This window comes from Gopherus flavomarginatus, chromosome 11 (assembly GCF_025201925.1).
Source record: "Gopherus flavomarginatus isolate rGopFla2 chromosome 11, rGopFla2.mat.asm, whole genome shotgun sequence".
NCBI classification, from domain to species: domain Eukaryota; kingdom Metazoa; phylum Chordata; order Testudines; family Testudinidae; genus Gopherus; species Gopherus flavomarginatus.
In genome coordinates, this window is record NC_066627.1 from 20,312,652 (window position 1) to 20,326,450 (window position 13,799).

Genomic DNA, 13,799 nt, shown 5'->3' on the forward strand with positions numbered 1-13,799 from the left:
CAAATAAGTGAAATAAAAACTGTTTCATTAGGATGGTGATGAAGCACTGTAATGGGTTACCTAGGTAGGTGGAGGAATCTCCATCCTTAGAGGTTTTTAAGTTGGAATTGGTCTGGATGACCTCCTGAAGTCTCTTCCAAACCTAATCTTCTATGATTCTAAGGTGCTTTGCATGTTCTTGACATTTTTGTTTCTTTTGCTTTTCTTTTGCCCTTGGCTGCAGGGCTCTAGTTTCGGGCTCACCTCCCACCCCATCGTTATTTCTGGCCCCCAAGCTGCCTCCCTACCCACCTCCCCATCCAGGATTTAATTTGTCCCCCAGCTTGCCAGGGCTGAGTAAGTCTGTTGTGAAAAATAATATTTGTATGTTTGTTAATATCGCTTTTCACTGCCTCCCAGCTAGCTAGCAAGTCTGCTGCTGTGAAAAGTAGTATTAACAAACACACAAATACCATTTTTTACAAAAATAGACTTACTAGTTAGCAAGTCTTCAAAAAAAAAAAAGAGCAATCAGAAAAGCAAAAGAAATAACAAAAAAGGCAAGAACGTGCAACGCACCTTACAAAAAACCCTACATAAATAAATTCCTATGATTTGGACATGGAGATGTGTGTATTTCCTGAAATTAATTAAGTAATTTAGCAAAAATTGTCAGAGCGACCACCAGCAAAAGTTGATGGCCTCACTCTGAGACCACTAAAAATTAGTTGCGAGAACCCCTGCTCTAGGGACTGGTTGGCAAAGTGATTATCCTCTTCTTCTAGAAGGTGTCATTTTTAAATGCAGCCTTATCTGAATGTGTGCTTTTCAATGTAAAAATCTGAATGTTTCTCTTTTCTTTCCTAATTCCTGCCCTTATCTGCAGTGCACGCAGTTGAGCGTAAGTGATGCTTGCTTCTTACCTTTTCTGTACTGTTCACTATGGAATTAATGTAATTTCTCTTATGTGCTGTCTCCATAAATCCCTTGGGAAGAGCAGATAGAGCATTAGCTTAGGTTCTTAGCCTGGGATTTGTGAGTAGGTTTCAGGGGGCATGACCACTGACCCTTTCTTTGTCGCTAGAGTGGAGGGTGGATCTGTTCTAACTGTGGGTCCCAGTATAGAAAAGGTTGAGAAGCTCTGGCCTGGATTACTTTAATAAGTCTGTAAGAGACGGTAGGTTGGTGGATGTGTTTAGTCTGGTGGACTAGCTGAGGGAGGCCTGATAACAGTTTGGAGAGGTAGAGTTAATAGATTTAAAGACCAGAAGGGATGATCATCTAGCCTGATCTCCTTCATACCACAAGCCAGAGAATATGCCCCAGTGATTCCTGCATCCAGCCCACTAGCTTGTGACTAAGTTAGAGCAGATCAAGAGGGTTACAAACCATGGGTTTCATTTTCAGGTGTTAAGTAGAAGTAGATTTCTTCAGAGCTAAAAATCCAAACATTGTTGCCTGCTTGAATGACCTGGCATTCTTAGATTAGACGCTCCATAGGGCAGGGACTGCCCTTTTGTTCTGTGCTTGTACAGTGCCTAGCACAGTGTGGGCCATGTCGAGTGTTCAGAGGTGCTACAGTAATACAGATAAGTAATAATAATAATAATAACAACAACAACAACAACAACAGTGCTTGACTTGGCTTCTACATTTGTTTTGAAATAATCTTATTTACGGGCAGAGGTCTCCTGTGGGATTTTGGTGGTTGTGGGGGTGGTTCTTATTGCTCTTCATAGGCAGGGTGGGAAGAATGAACCCTTCACCCTGGTTGTGGCAGCAGCCAACCTTCAGTCAGTGGAAGGCTGCTCTCTGTGCTGGATCCCAGACATTCTGGAGGAGCCAGCAGCAAGGATGATCCAACCACCCTTTGTGCCTTCTAGTGAAGAAATGAAGGGAGGCTGAAATCGAGAGTAGCAAGGGGTTGAAGCAATGGGGAAGGTTATAACTGTGAAGGCCAGTAGGGTGTAGAGGCAGGATGGGAGGGGCAGCCTCAGCCTCTCCCACCCCAAATACCCCATAGGCTGCCCATTGCCATCCCTTTGGTACCTTTGGCTAAAGTGTCCGCAGAATGTGTAGATTCCCTCCATCACGTCACATAAATCACTAATCCTGCTGTACATTGTATTGATCTGCAATCTCCACTATAAATAATTTTCCTATTCACCTTTCATATAGTGTTATGTGTTAGTCACCTACAACATTTCATGTTAGCCTCGAAGTGCCTTTCAGTAGAGTTCTAAATATGTGGTGAATAGGTTGTGTATTGGAAACACTTTAATGATAGCAGTTGGGCACACATATATGATATTGTTCAACATGGAGAGTGTACTGTATGTATATATTATTGAGAAAGTAACATTACGCTTCGGTGAGGTCTTGGATATGAGGAGGAGAAGGCAAGGGAGGGATCAAGGATGATACTAAGGTTACAAGCGTGGGTGATGGAAAGGAAGAGGGTATTGCTGACAGGGTAAGGAGGAAAGAACAAATGTTCCTTCATAGCCATGTGGAGTGTAAGGTGGTAGGACGACATCCAAGAGGATGGATTTAGGGGTCTGGGCTGGAGGGTAGAGGTGAACGATGGCTGTCTGTTTGAGAAAGGGGAGCATATGTGAATTTTTAAGTACTGATCAGAGGAATGCTAGTGCAACACATGGGTTCTAATGGTATAGAGGAACAAAAGGAGAGGGCCAAGTATACTGGTCACAAACCTCATCAGTGAGAAGTGGATTCTCATCCTCATATTGACAACTATTTACTCTGAGAGTGGCTGGGTTAGAACCTCTTTGTACCTTAGTTATTCCATCTGTAAAATGATTTATCGCTGAGTAGATGAAGCTGCGTATTCCACGTAGATGTGTGCATGGCCGGAGCTGGAGAAATTTGCCTAGCAGTACCTAAGGAGGGCTTAGTGGTAATAGCTCCTCTGCTGGCTACATGAGGCAGCACCATTCTCACCGTTTCTGCTTACCACCCGTGGCTGGACTCAGAGCTCTGCGTGGTTTTAACCTCACAACCTGTCAACTAGTTTAGTTTTTTCGCTTGTTGTGTATAGTTAGTAGTATGCTTAGTATGTCAGAAAACTTGCATTCCTAGTAGCGATAACATCTGCAGGGAGAGTCTACAAGTTGCAGGCTCTGATGGCAGAGCCACCTTATACACAATTCTCCAAAGACAGATTGACTTTATGACCGCATCCAAAATTGTTGTGTAAACTGGTTTCTCAGTTTCATTTGAACCAGGTGGTATATTTACCTGTGTTCTTTACGAAGCCACATTCATTCCCAAAGGAGCAACGTCTTCATCCCTTAGATATCAGGCAATGTCTAGCCTTCTATGTGGACAGGACTCAACTGTCTCATGCTTCATCTCGTTTGTGTCATATGCAGATCGCATGAAGGGTAAAGTGGTCTCTTCACAGACAATTACAAATGTATAGCATCCTGCATCACAGAATCATAGATGATTAGAATTGGAAGAGACCTCAGGAGGTCATCTAGTCCAACCTCCCACTCAAAGCAGGATCAACACCAACTAAATCATCCCAGCCACGGCTATGTCAAGCCAGGCCTTAAAAACCTCTAAGGAGGGAGATTCCACTACATCGCTAGGTAACCCATTCCAGTGCTTCACCACCCTCCTAGTGAATAGTTTTTCCTAATATCCAACCTAGGTCTCCCCCACTGCAACTTGAGACCACTGCTCCTTGTTCTGTCATCTGCCACCACTGAGAACAGCCTAGCTCCATCCTCTTTGAAACCCCACTGTTCTGCAGACTAAATAAGCTTAGTTCCCTCAGCCTCTCCTCATAAGTCATGTGCCCTTAATAATTTTTGTTGTCCTTGGCTGGACTCTTTCCAATTTGTCAACATCCTTTCTGTAGTGGAGGGCCCAAAACTGGACGTAGTGCTCCAGATGTGGCCTCGCTCGTGCTGAATAGAGGGGAATAATCACTTCCCATGATCTACTGGCAGTGTTCCTAATAATGCAGCCCAATGTGCCATTAGCCTTCTTGGCAATAAGGGCACACTCTTGACACATATCCAACTTCTCATGCACTGTAATCCCCAGGTCCTTTTCTGCGGAACTGCCACTTAGCCAGTCAGTCCCCAGCCTGTAGCAGTGCATGGGATTCTTCCATCCTAAGTGCAGGACTCTGAACTCATCCTTGTTGAACCTCATCAGATTTTGTTTGGCCCAATCCTCCAATTTGTCTAGGTAACTCTGGACCCTATCCCTACCCTCCAGCATATCTACCTCAGCCCCCAGTTTAGTGTCATCCACGAACTTGCTGAGGATGTAATCCATCCCGTCGTCCAGATCATTAATGAAAATGTGGAACAAAACCAGTCTATTGACAGACCTGCCAACTAGATGTCAAACTATTGATCACTGCCCGTTGAGCTTGATGATCTAGCCAGCTTTCTATCCACCTTATAGTCCATTCATCCAATCCATACTTTTTTAACTTGCTGTCAAGAATACTGTGGGAGACGGTATCGAAAGCTTTGCTAAATTCAAGATATATCATGTCCATCATTTTCCCCATATCCACAGAGCCAGTTATCTCATTACAGAAGGCAATCAGGTTGGTCAGGCATGACTTTTCCTTGAGGAATCCATGTTGACTGTTCCTGATCACCCTCCTCTCCTCCAGGTGCTTCAATATGGATTCCTTGAGTACCTGCTCCATGATTTTTCTGGGGATTGAGGTGAGGCTGCAGTCTGTAGTTCTCTGGGTTCTCCTCCTTCAGTTTTTTACAGGTGGCACTATAGTTGCCTTTTCCCAATCGTCTGGGACCTCCACCAGTCGCCACGAGTTTTCAAAGATAATGGTCAACGGCATTGCAATCACATCAGCCAAGTCCCTCAGCACCCTCAGATGCATTGCATCCAGCCCTATGGACTTGTGTATATCCAGCTTTTCTAAATAGTATGAAATCTCTTCTTTCACCATGAGGGCTGCTCACCTCCGCCCCATACTGTGCTGCCCAGTGCAGCAGTCTGGGAGCTGACTTTGTCTGTGAAGACTGAGGCAAAAAAAAGCATTGAGTTCTTCAGCTTTTTCCACATCATCTGTCACTAGGTTGCCTGCCCCATTCAGTAAGGGTCCTACACTTTCCCGGGCCACCTTCTTGTTCCTAACATACCTGTGGAAACCCTTCTTGTTACTCTTAACATCCCTTGCTAGTTGCAACTCCAGTTGTACTTTGGCCTTCCTGCTTACACCCCTGCATGCTCAAGTGATATTTTTATACCCCTCCCTAATCATCTGTCCAAGTTTCTACTTCTTGACAGCTTCCTTTCTGTATTGAAGCTTATCGAAGATTTCTTTGTTAAGCCAAGCTGATCACCTGCCATATTTGCTATTTTTTCTGCACATCAGGATGGTTTGTTCCTGTGTCCTAAATAAGGCTTCTTTGAAATACAGCCAGCTCTCCTGGACTCCTTTCCCCCTCAGATTAGCCCCCAGGGGATCCTGCTCATCAGTTCCCTGAGAGAGTCAAAGTCTGTTTTTCTGAAATCCAGGGTCTGTATTCTGCTGCTCTTCTTTCTTCCTTTTGTCAGGATCCTGAACTCGACCATCTCATGATCACTGTTGCCCGGGTTGCCATCCACTTCTACTTCCCCTACCAATTCTTCCCTGTTTGTGAGCAGCAGGTCAAGAGGAGCACGGCCCCTAGTTGGTTCCTCCAGCAGTTGCATCAGGAAGTTGTTCCCAACACTCTCCAAAAACTTCCCGGATTTTCGGTGCACTGATGTATTGCTCTCCCAGCAGATGTTAGGGTGATTGAAATCCCCAGAAGAACCAGGGCCTGTGATCTGGTAACTTCTGTTAGTTGTCCTTAGAAAGCCTCATCTACTTCATCCTCCTGGTCTGGTGGTCTATAGCAGATGTCCACCACGACATCACCCTTGTTGCTCTCATCTCTTAACTTAACCCAAAGACTCTCAACAGGCTTTTCTCCAGTTTCATACTGGAGCTCTGAGCAGTCATACTGCTCTCTTGTATACAGTGCAACTTCTCCACCTTTTCTCCCCTGCCTGTCGTTCCTGAGTAGTTTATACCCATCCATGACCGTGCTCCAGTCATGTGAGTTACCCCACCAATTCTCTATTATTTCAGTCACATCATAGTTCCTTGACTGTGCCAGGACTTCCAATTCTTCCTGCTTGTTTCCCAGGCTTCTTGCGTTCGTATATAGGCACCTAAGATAATTAGCCGATTGCCCTACTTTCTCAGTATGAATCAGGAGGCCTTCCCCATTGTACCCTCCTCCTTGTGTTTCCTCCCGGTATCGCACTTCCCCACTTATCTGAGGGCTTAGGTCTTCATCCCCCAGCAAGCTAGTTTAAAGCCCTCCTCTCTAGGTTAGCAAGTATGCTCTGACTGCAGATATGCTCTTCCCTCTCTTCGTTAGGTGGTTCCCATCTCTTCCTAGCAATTCTCCTTCTGGGAACAATATCCCGTGGTTGAAGAATCCAAAGCCCTCTCTCTGATACCACCTGCACAACCCAACATTTACTTCCACAATTTGATGGTCCCTACCTGGGCCTGTATTGGTCTAGCTTCATCTTCCAGCCATTACATGATCTTATACCCTTCTCTTTGTTAGACTCAAGGAGCTCAAACTATTCAGCTTATCCATATAAGGCAGCTTTTGTAATCCTTTAATGATTCTTGTGTCTCATTCTCTTTGAACATGCTCCAATTTATCAATATATCTTTTGAATTGTGGGCACCAGAATTGGACACAATATTCCACTAGCAGTAGCACCATTGCCAAATGTAAAGATAAAATAACATCTATACTCCTTCTGGAGTATAAACATGGGATCACATTCGCTCTTTTGGCCACAATATCACACTGTGAGTTCGTCTTCAGCTGATTATCTACCATGATTCCCAAATCTTTTTCAGAGTTACTGCTTCCCAGGAGAGACACCCTCATCCTGCAAGTATGATCTACGTTCTTTGTTCCTAGATGTTTACATTTACATTTCACCATATTAAAACACATAGTGTTTGCGCCCAGTTTACCAAGCGATCCCGATCTCTCTAAATCAGTGACCTGTCCTCTTCATTATTTACTACTCCCGCAATTATTGTGTCATCCTCAAACTTTGTCAGTGATGATTTTGTTTTCCTACAGGTGGCTAATAAAAGTGTTAAATAGTGTAAGGCCAGGATCTGATCCCTGTGGGACCCCACTGAACACACAACCGCTTGATGACGATTCCCCATTTACGATTAGATATTGAGATCTGTTATCCATCTTTTAATCCATTTAATGTATGCCAGATGTCATTCTAGTGTGTTCAGTCCAAATGTCATGCAGCATCAAGTCAAATGCCTCACAGAAGTCTTAGCATATTAGATAAACATTATTACCATTATCATCCAAACTTGTAACCTCATAAAAAAAGATACCAAGTTACTTTCACAGGATCTATTTTCCATAAGCCAAAATTGATTTGCATTAATTACATAATCCTCCCTGACTGAACTACCTCATTATCTCTAGCTTGCCTGCATATATATACCTGCCCCTGGAAATTTCCACTACATGCATCTGACGAAGTGGGTATTCACCCACGAAAGCTCATGCTCCAAAACGTCTGTTAGTCTGTAAGGTGCCACAGGACCCTTTGCTGCTTTTACATAATCCTCCTTGAATTCATCGTTAATCGAGTCCTGTATCGACCACTTTATTTTCTTGTCTGGGATTGATTTCCTAATTACCCTGGTTATATCTCATTTACCCTTTTTAAAATTAGCAGATTAGCTTTCTTCCATTCTTCTGGAATTCCTCAGTTGCTCCAAGACTTATTGAAAGTAAACGTTAATGGTCCAGCTTGCTCCTCGGCCTCTTTTAAAACTCTTGGATGCAAATTATCTGGACCTGCTGATTCAGAAATGTCTAACTTCAGTAGCTGCTGATTTAACATCTTTCACAGATATTAGTGGAATGGAAAGAGTGTTATCACCGTATAGTGAGACTATATCATCTGTTTTTCCCCCAAATACAGAACAGAAGTATTTATTGAACCCTTTTTCCTTTTCAACATTATTACTGATACTTCTACAATTTCCATCTAATAATGGACCAATACCGTTGCCAGGATTCTTTTTGTTTTTAATATATTTTAAAAACTCCTTGTTATCCTTAACTCTGCTGTCCATAGATTTCTCCTTGTGTGCCTTTGCTTCCCTCATCAGTTTTCTGCAATTCCTAACTTCTGAATTATATTAATTGCTGTTAATTTCCCCTTTCTTCCATTTGTTATATATTGTGTTTTAATTTTTATAGCTCCTTTGTAAATCCTGATGGATACACTTAATGAGAGATATTCAGGAATTTAGACGTAAACTGTACCCTCACTCTGCAACCACAGCTTGTTAGCCTAAGAGGAGAAAGCTGAAGTTGGGCAACTGTTTGATTCTTTTTCATGTGGGCAAAGGTATAAATGAAGTGCATCATGCTGTTTCTGGTTTAACAGTGCTCCCAGTAATGTGGTGTCAGAGTGTGCTGGAAACCAGAAGAAACAGAGAGAGTAGGCTTGTATTCAAGGTCTAGCAATGATAAAATTAGTTCAGATCAAGTCAGATGCTGGTAACCACCCAAAGTCAGAACACAGACAGTCTACACAGATACTTTTTCTTTGAGTGCTGGTCCCTATGTGTCTTCCACACGTGGGTACACATGTGCGCCCTGTGCCTGAGTCCAGAAATTCTTACAAGCAGAATCTGTTGGCCCACACATGTGCAGGAGGTCTCCTTGTGTTCCCAACTGACACCTCACCAGTTCCTTCTCACCACTGCACCTGAGTGGAATCCTGTCCTTTCTTCCCTCAGCTCGTTTGTAGAACCTGTAAATACATTTGTAAATAGTTTTATTCTTCTTAGCTAGTTAAAATTTATAGTTCAGTAGTATAGTTTGTATAGTAAGTTTTTCCTGGCTGGGAATTTCCTCCCTGGGTCTGGGACTGTGCCCAGAGTCCCAGGTTTCAAGAATTGTGTCTCTTGCCCTCACTCCTTCTGCATTAACAACCATCAGCGCTGCCTCTACTGTCTGGGTGAGACACATGTTTCTGCAAAGTGCAGTATTTCTTGTTTGTTCCCACCCAGAATTTGAGAAGCTTGTGAGTGTCGCTTGAGAAAACACCTGATGAAGGATTCTGTGAGGCCCCCGTCCTATCTGGGCCAGGGAGACACCCTCCCCCCCCCCATCAGCCTCAACTGACCACCCCAGCCCCAAATCCATCGAGTTGGATGAGCCTTTATATGCAAACCTTAAGGAACCAGCTTTCCCGAAAAGCCCCCAGATTGGAGGGTAAAGTGTTTAGAAAGAAAAATCCACCAGTTCCAATGGTCACCCCAATACCAAAATGTAAGGACCAACGTTCACCAGTTCCATCCACAAGTGCAGGTCCAATTTGTCATTGGTACCACCTCATTTGACCAAAGACTGCTCTGTTTCCTGGGATGCACTAGTTCCATCAGACTTGACTGCCAGAACCCCCCAGACGCCAAGATGTATCCCCCTCCCCTCCTCTCCAGCCTAGCCCTTGGGAGACATTACTACACTGGAGGAGGATACTACTCTGGTGTCCCAGGAGATATCTTACCTCCAGCCCTCTGATAGGAGAGGTCCAGTACCAATGGCCCCATTGCTACCAGAGGAGCGGTTTTCAGACTTGGATGAGTCAGATGTGTTGGCTGCTCCTGTGTCTCTGCAGTGAGAGTCGAGCCCTGACAGACATTTAAGAAGTTACACTTGCTGCCCAACAGATATGAATTCCCCAGGGACCACTTGGGGTCCCCTGCAACGCCAGTAGTACCAGGAGCTACTGCAAAGGGTTGCCAGTGATCTCCAGATTCCACTGGAGAAAGTCCAGGACCCGCAACATCAACTCCTGGATGTCCTGCAACCTCAAGGACCAAATAAGGTAGCCCTCCTGGTTAATGAAGCCATTCTAGAACTGGCCAGACCCACCTACCAACCACCTCTTCCCCCATCATTTTTGGGGGCCATCTCACACTGTTCACCCACAACTGGCAGCTGATTTTGCCAGACACTTGGGTCTTGGAGATTATCTATCAGGGATACTTCATAGAGTTCCTCTCCTTTCCTCCTCACAGACCCCCTTTGGGGACCATGAGGTGATTCTTCAGCAGGAAGCAGAATCCCTCCGACACTAACAGGCAATAGAACGCGTCTGACTTCAGTATCACCAGGGAAGGTTCTACTCTACTCCCTGTATTTCCTAGTCCCCAAAAAGAACAGACGGTGGAGACCATTCTGGACCTTTGGCAACTCAGTTTATTTGTTCAAAAGTTGAAATTCCAGATAATTATGGTGGCATCAATAATCTCCTCCTTTCAGGAGGAGATGTGGTTTGCAGCTCTTGACATTCACCCCACGAGTTAGGAGGCTAATGCGTTTTATGGTGGGCCGGGAACATTTCCAGTTTCGAATCCTCCTCTTTCAACTTGTTACAGCACTAAGAATATTCACAAAAAACTTCTCTGTGGTGGCAGCCAAGATCAGACTCCAAGGCTACTCAATTTTTCCATACTTGGATGACTGGAAAAGAGGAGACTAAGGGAGGATATGATAGAGGTATATAAAATCATGAGTGATGTGGAGAAAGTAGATAAGGAAAAGTTATTTACTTATTCCCATAATACAAGAACTAGGGGTCACCAAATGAAATTAATAGGCAGCAGGTTTAAAACAAATAAAAGGAAGTTCTTCTTCACACAGCGCACAGTCAACTTGTGGAACTCCTTACCTGAGGAGGTTGTGAAGGCTAGGACTATAACGGCGTTTAAAAGAGAACTGGATAAATTCATGGAGGTTAAGTCCAAGTCCATTAATGGCTATTAGCCAGGATGGATAAGGAATGGTGTCCCTAGCCTCTGTTTTTCAGAGGGTGGAGATGGATGGCAGGAGAGAGATCACTTGTTCATTGCCTGTTAGGTTCACTACCTCTGGGGCACCTGGCATTGGCCACTGTCAATAGACAAGATACTGGGCTAGATGGACCTTTGGTCTGACCCAGTACGGCCGTTCTTATGACTGGCTCTTGGTAGGCCCCTCCCACCAGGAGGGGGTCAGTAACAGAGTTTCTTATGCAGCTCCTTGCAGCCCTACACATTTACATAAACAGAGAAAAGTTCATTTTATCACCCACGAGGACAATAACTTTATTGGAGTGACATTGGACTCTATTTCTGTGAGAGTTCTCCTCCGCCCCCACACAAAGATTTCAAATAATGAGCAACTTGTTTGCACAAATTATCCCCAGACTGCAAACTACAGTCTTGATGCACCTTTCACTTCTAGGCCATATGGCCAGATGCACCTACGTGACACCATTCACCAGGCTTCATCTGTGATGTCTGCAGCCCTGGCTCCACTCAGTCTCCTTACAAGACAAGGATCACATCAACTCCAAGGTGGCTATTACCACCAGTGTTATTGACTCCTTATCCTAGTGGTCGATCCCAGAAAAGGTGAGAGTGGGCATCCCTTCAGTACTCCAATCCCCCAGTGCCACCATTGTGACAGATGCCTCTCTCCTGGGATAGGGTGCCCACCTAAACAATCACACTGCTCGGGGTACCTGGACCCCACGGAAGGCCAGACTACACAATCAACATACTAGAACTGAAAGCAGTCTGCCTTGCATGCAAAGTCTTCCTCCAACTCAAATGCTCACTCCACAGCCAAGTGATGTTGGACAATATCACTACCAGGGGTTACATAAACAAACAGGGTGGAGTGACATCTCTTCCTGGAAGCTGTCAGGCTCTGGAACTGGTGCATCAAAAACATCATCACTATCCAGGCCACTTACCTCCTAGGTATTGAGAACTCCTTAGCAGACAACCTAAGCAGGCACTTCTCAGCAGACTACAAGTGGGAGATCCACAAGTCCGTCCTGACTGAAATATTCACACAATGGGCTACACCTCAATAGGACCTCTTTGTATCGCAAACAAACAGAAAACTTCCCCTGTATTGCTCCAAAGGTGCCATGGGCTGCTGCTGCCAAGGCAATGCTCTCATTATCCTGGACAAACAACCTCAGATATGCTTTTCCTCCCATTCCCCTGCTTTCGCAGGTCATAAGAAAGGTGTTTCACAACAGAACCATTGTCATTTTTCTAGCACCCAACTGCACAGATGGTTTTGGTTAACAGCGCTCCTGACTATGTCTGCCTCTTTCCCTCCTCCTTCCCTCCTACCCTCGACCAAGATTTGCCCCTTCCCAGATCTCCTAACTCAAGAGAGGGCAGAATCAAACACCTCTGTCTGGGCTCACTCCATCTCTCAGCCTGGTGTTTGGATGGGCATCAGAAATAGAGCATTTCTGCTCATTTAGACTCATAGACTCATAGGTCAGAAGGGACCAATATGATCATCTAGTCTGACCTCCTGCACAAGGCAGGCCACAGAACCCCACCCATCCAATTTTATAACAACTCCTATCCCAGGACCGAGTTATTGAAATCCTCAAAATTGGTTTGAAGACCTCAAGCTGCAGAGAAACCACCAGCAAGCGACCCGTGCCCCACGCTGCAGGGGAAGGCGAAAAACCTCCAGGGCCCCTGCCAATCCGCCCTGGAGGAAAATTCCTTCCCGACCTCAAATATGGCGATCAGCTAAACCCTGAGCATGTGGGCAAGACTCACCAGTCAGCACCCAAGAAGGAATTCTCTGCAGTAACTCAGTTCCCATCCCATCCAACATCTCCCCGCAGACCATTGAGCAGACCTATCTGGTGGTAATCCAAGATCAATTGCCCAAATTAACGACCCTATCATAACATCCCCTCCATATACTTATCAAGCTTTGTCTTAAAGTCAGGAAAGTCTTTTGCCCCTACTACTTCCCTCGGAAGGCTGTTCCAGAACTTCACTCCCCTAATGGTTAGAAACCTTCGTCTAATTTCAAGTCTAAACTTCCTAATATCCAGTTTATACCCATTCGTCCTCGTACCTACATTAGTACTAAACTTAAATAATTCCTCTCCCTCCCTAATGTTAACCCCCCTGATATATTTATATAGAGCAAGCATATCCCCCCGCAGCCTTCTTTTGGCCAGACTAAACAAGCCAAGCTCTTTGAGTCTCCTTTCATAAAGCAGTTTTTCCATTCCTCGGATCATCCTAGTTGCCCGTCTCTGAACCTGTTCCAGTTTGAATTCATCCTTCTTGAACATGGGACACCAGAACTGCACACAGTATTCCAGATGGGGTCTCACCAACGCCTTATATAACGGTACTAACACCTCCTTATCCTTGCAGGAAATACCCCGCCTGATGCATCCCAAAATCGCATTTGCTTTTTTAACAGCCGTATCACATTGGCGACTCATAGTCATCCTGCTATCAACCAGTACCCCAAGGTCCTTCTCCTCCTCCGTCGCTTCCAACTGATGCGCCCCCAACGTATATCCAAAATTCTTATTATTAATTCCTAAATGCATGACCTTGCACTTTTCACTATTGTATTTCATCCTATTTCTATTACTCCAGTTTACAAGGTGGTTCAGATCTTCCTGAATAGTATCCCTGTCCTTCTCCGTGTTAGCAATACCCCCCAGCTTTGTGTCATCCGCAAACTTTATTAGCACATTCCCACTCTTTGTGCCAAGGTCAGTAATAAAAAGGTTAAATAAGATCGGTCCCAAAACCGATCCTTGAGGGACTCCACTAGTGACCTCCTTCCAGCCTGACAGTTCACCTTTCAATACGACCCTCTGGAGTCTCCCCTTTAACCAGTTCCTTATCCACCTTACAACTT

At 44.7% G+C, this 13,799-nt stretch overlaps 1 protein-coding gene across 3 annotated transcripts in view; it reads left to right on the forward strand.

Moving 5' to 3' along the window:
- Window positions 1–13,799, forward strand: part of ERGIC3 (ERGIC and golgi 3) — a 57,360-nt gene that overhangs the window by 29,738 nt on the left and 13,823 nt on the right. For 2 of the 3 annotated variants that reach the window (XM_050918639.1, XM_050918641.1), the window contains exon 8: window positions 866–880. The exons of the other annotated variant lie outside the window; for it this stretch is intronic. In XM_050918639.1, coding sequence (XP_050774596.1) covers window positions 866–880 — 15 coding nt within the window. The remainder of the gene's footprint in view (window positions 1–865; window positions 881–13,799) is intronic. 3 annotated transcript variants of the gene reach the window in all.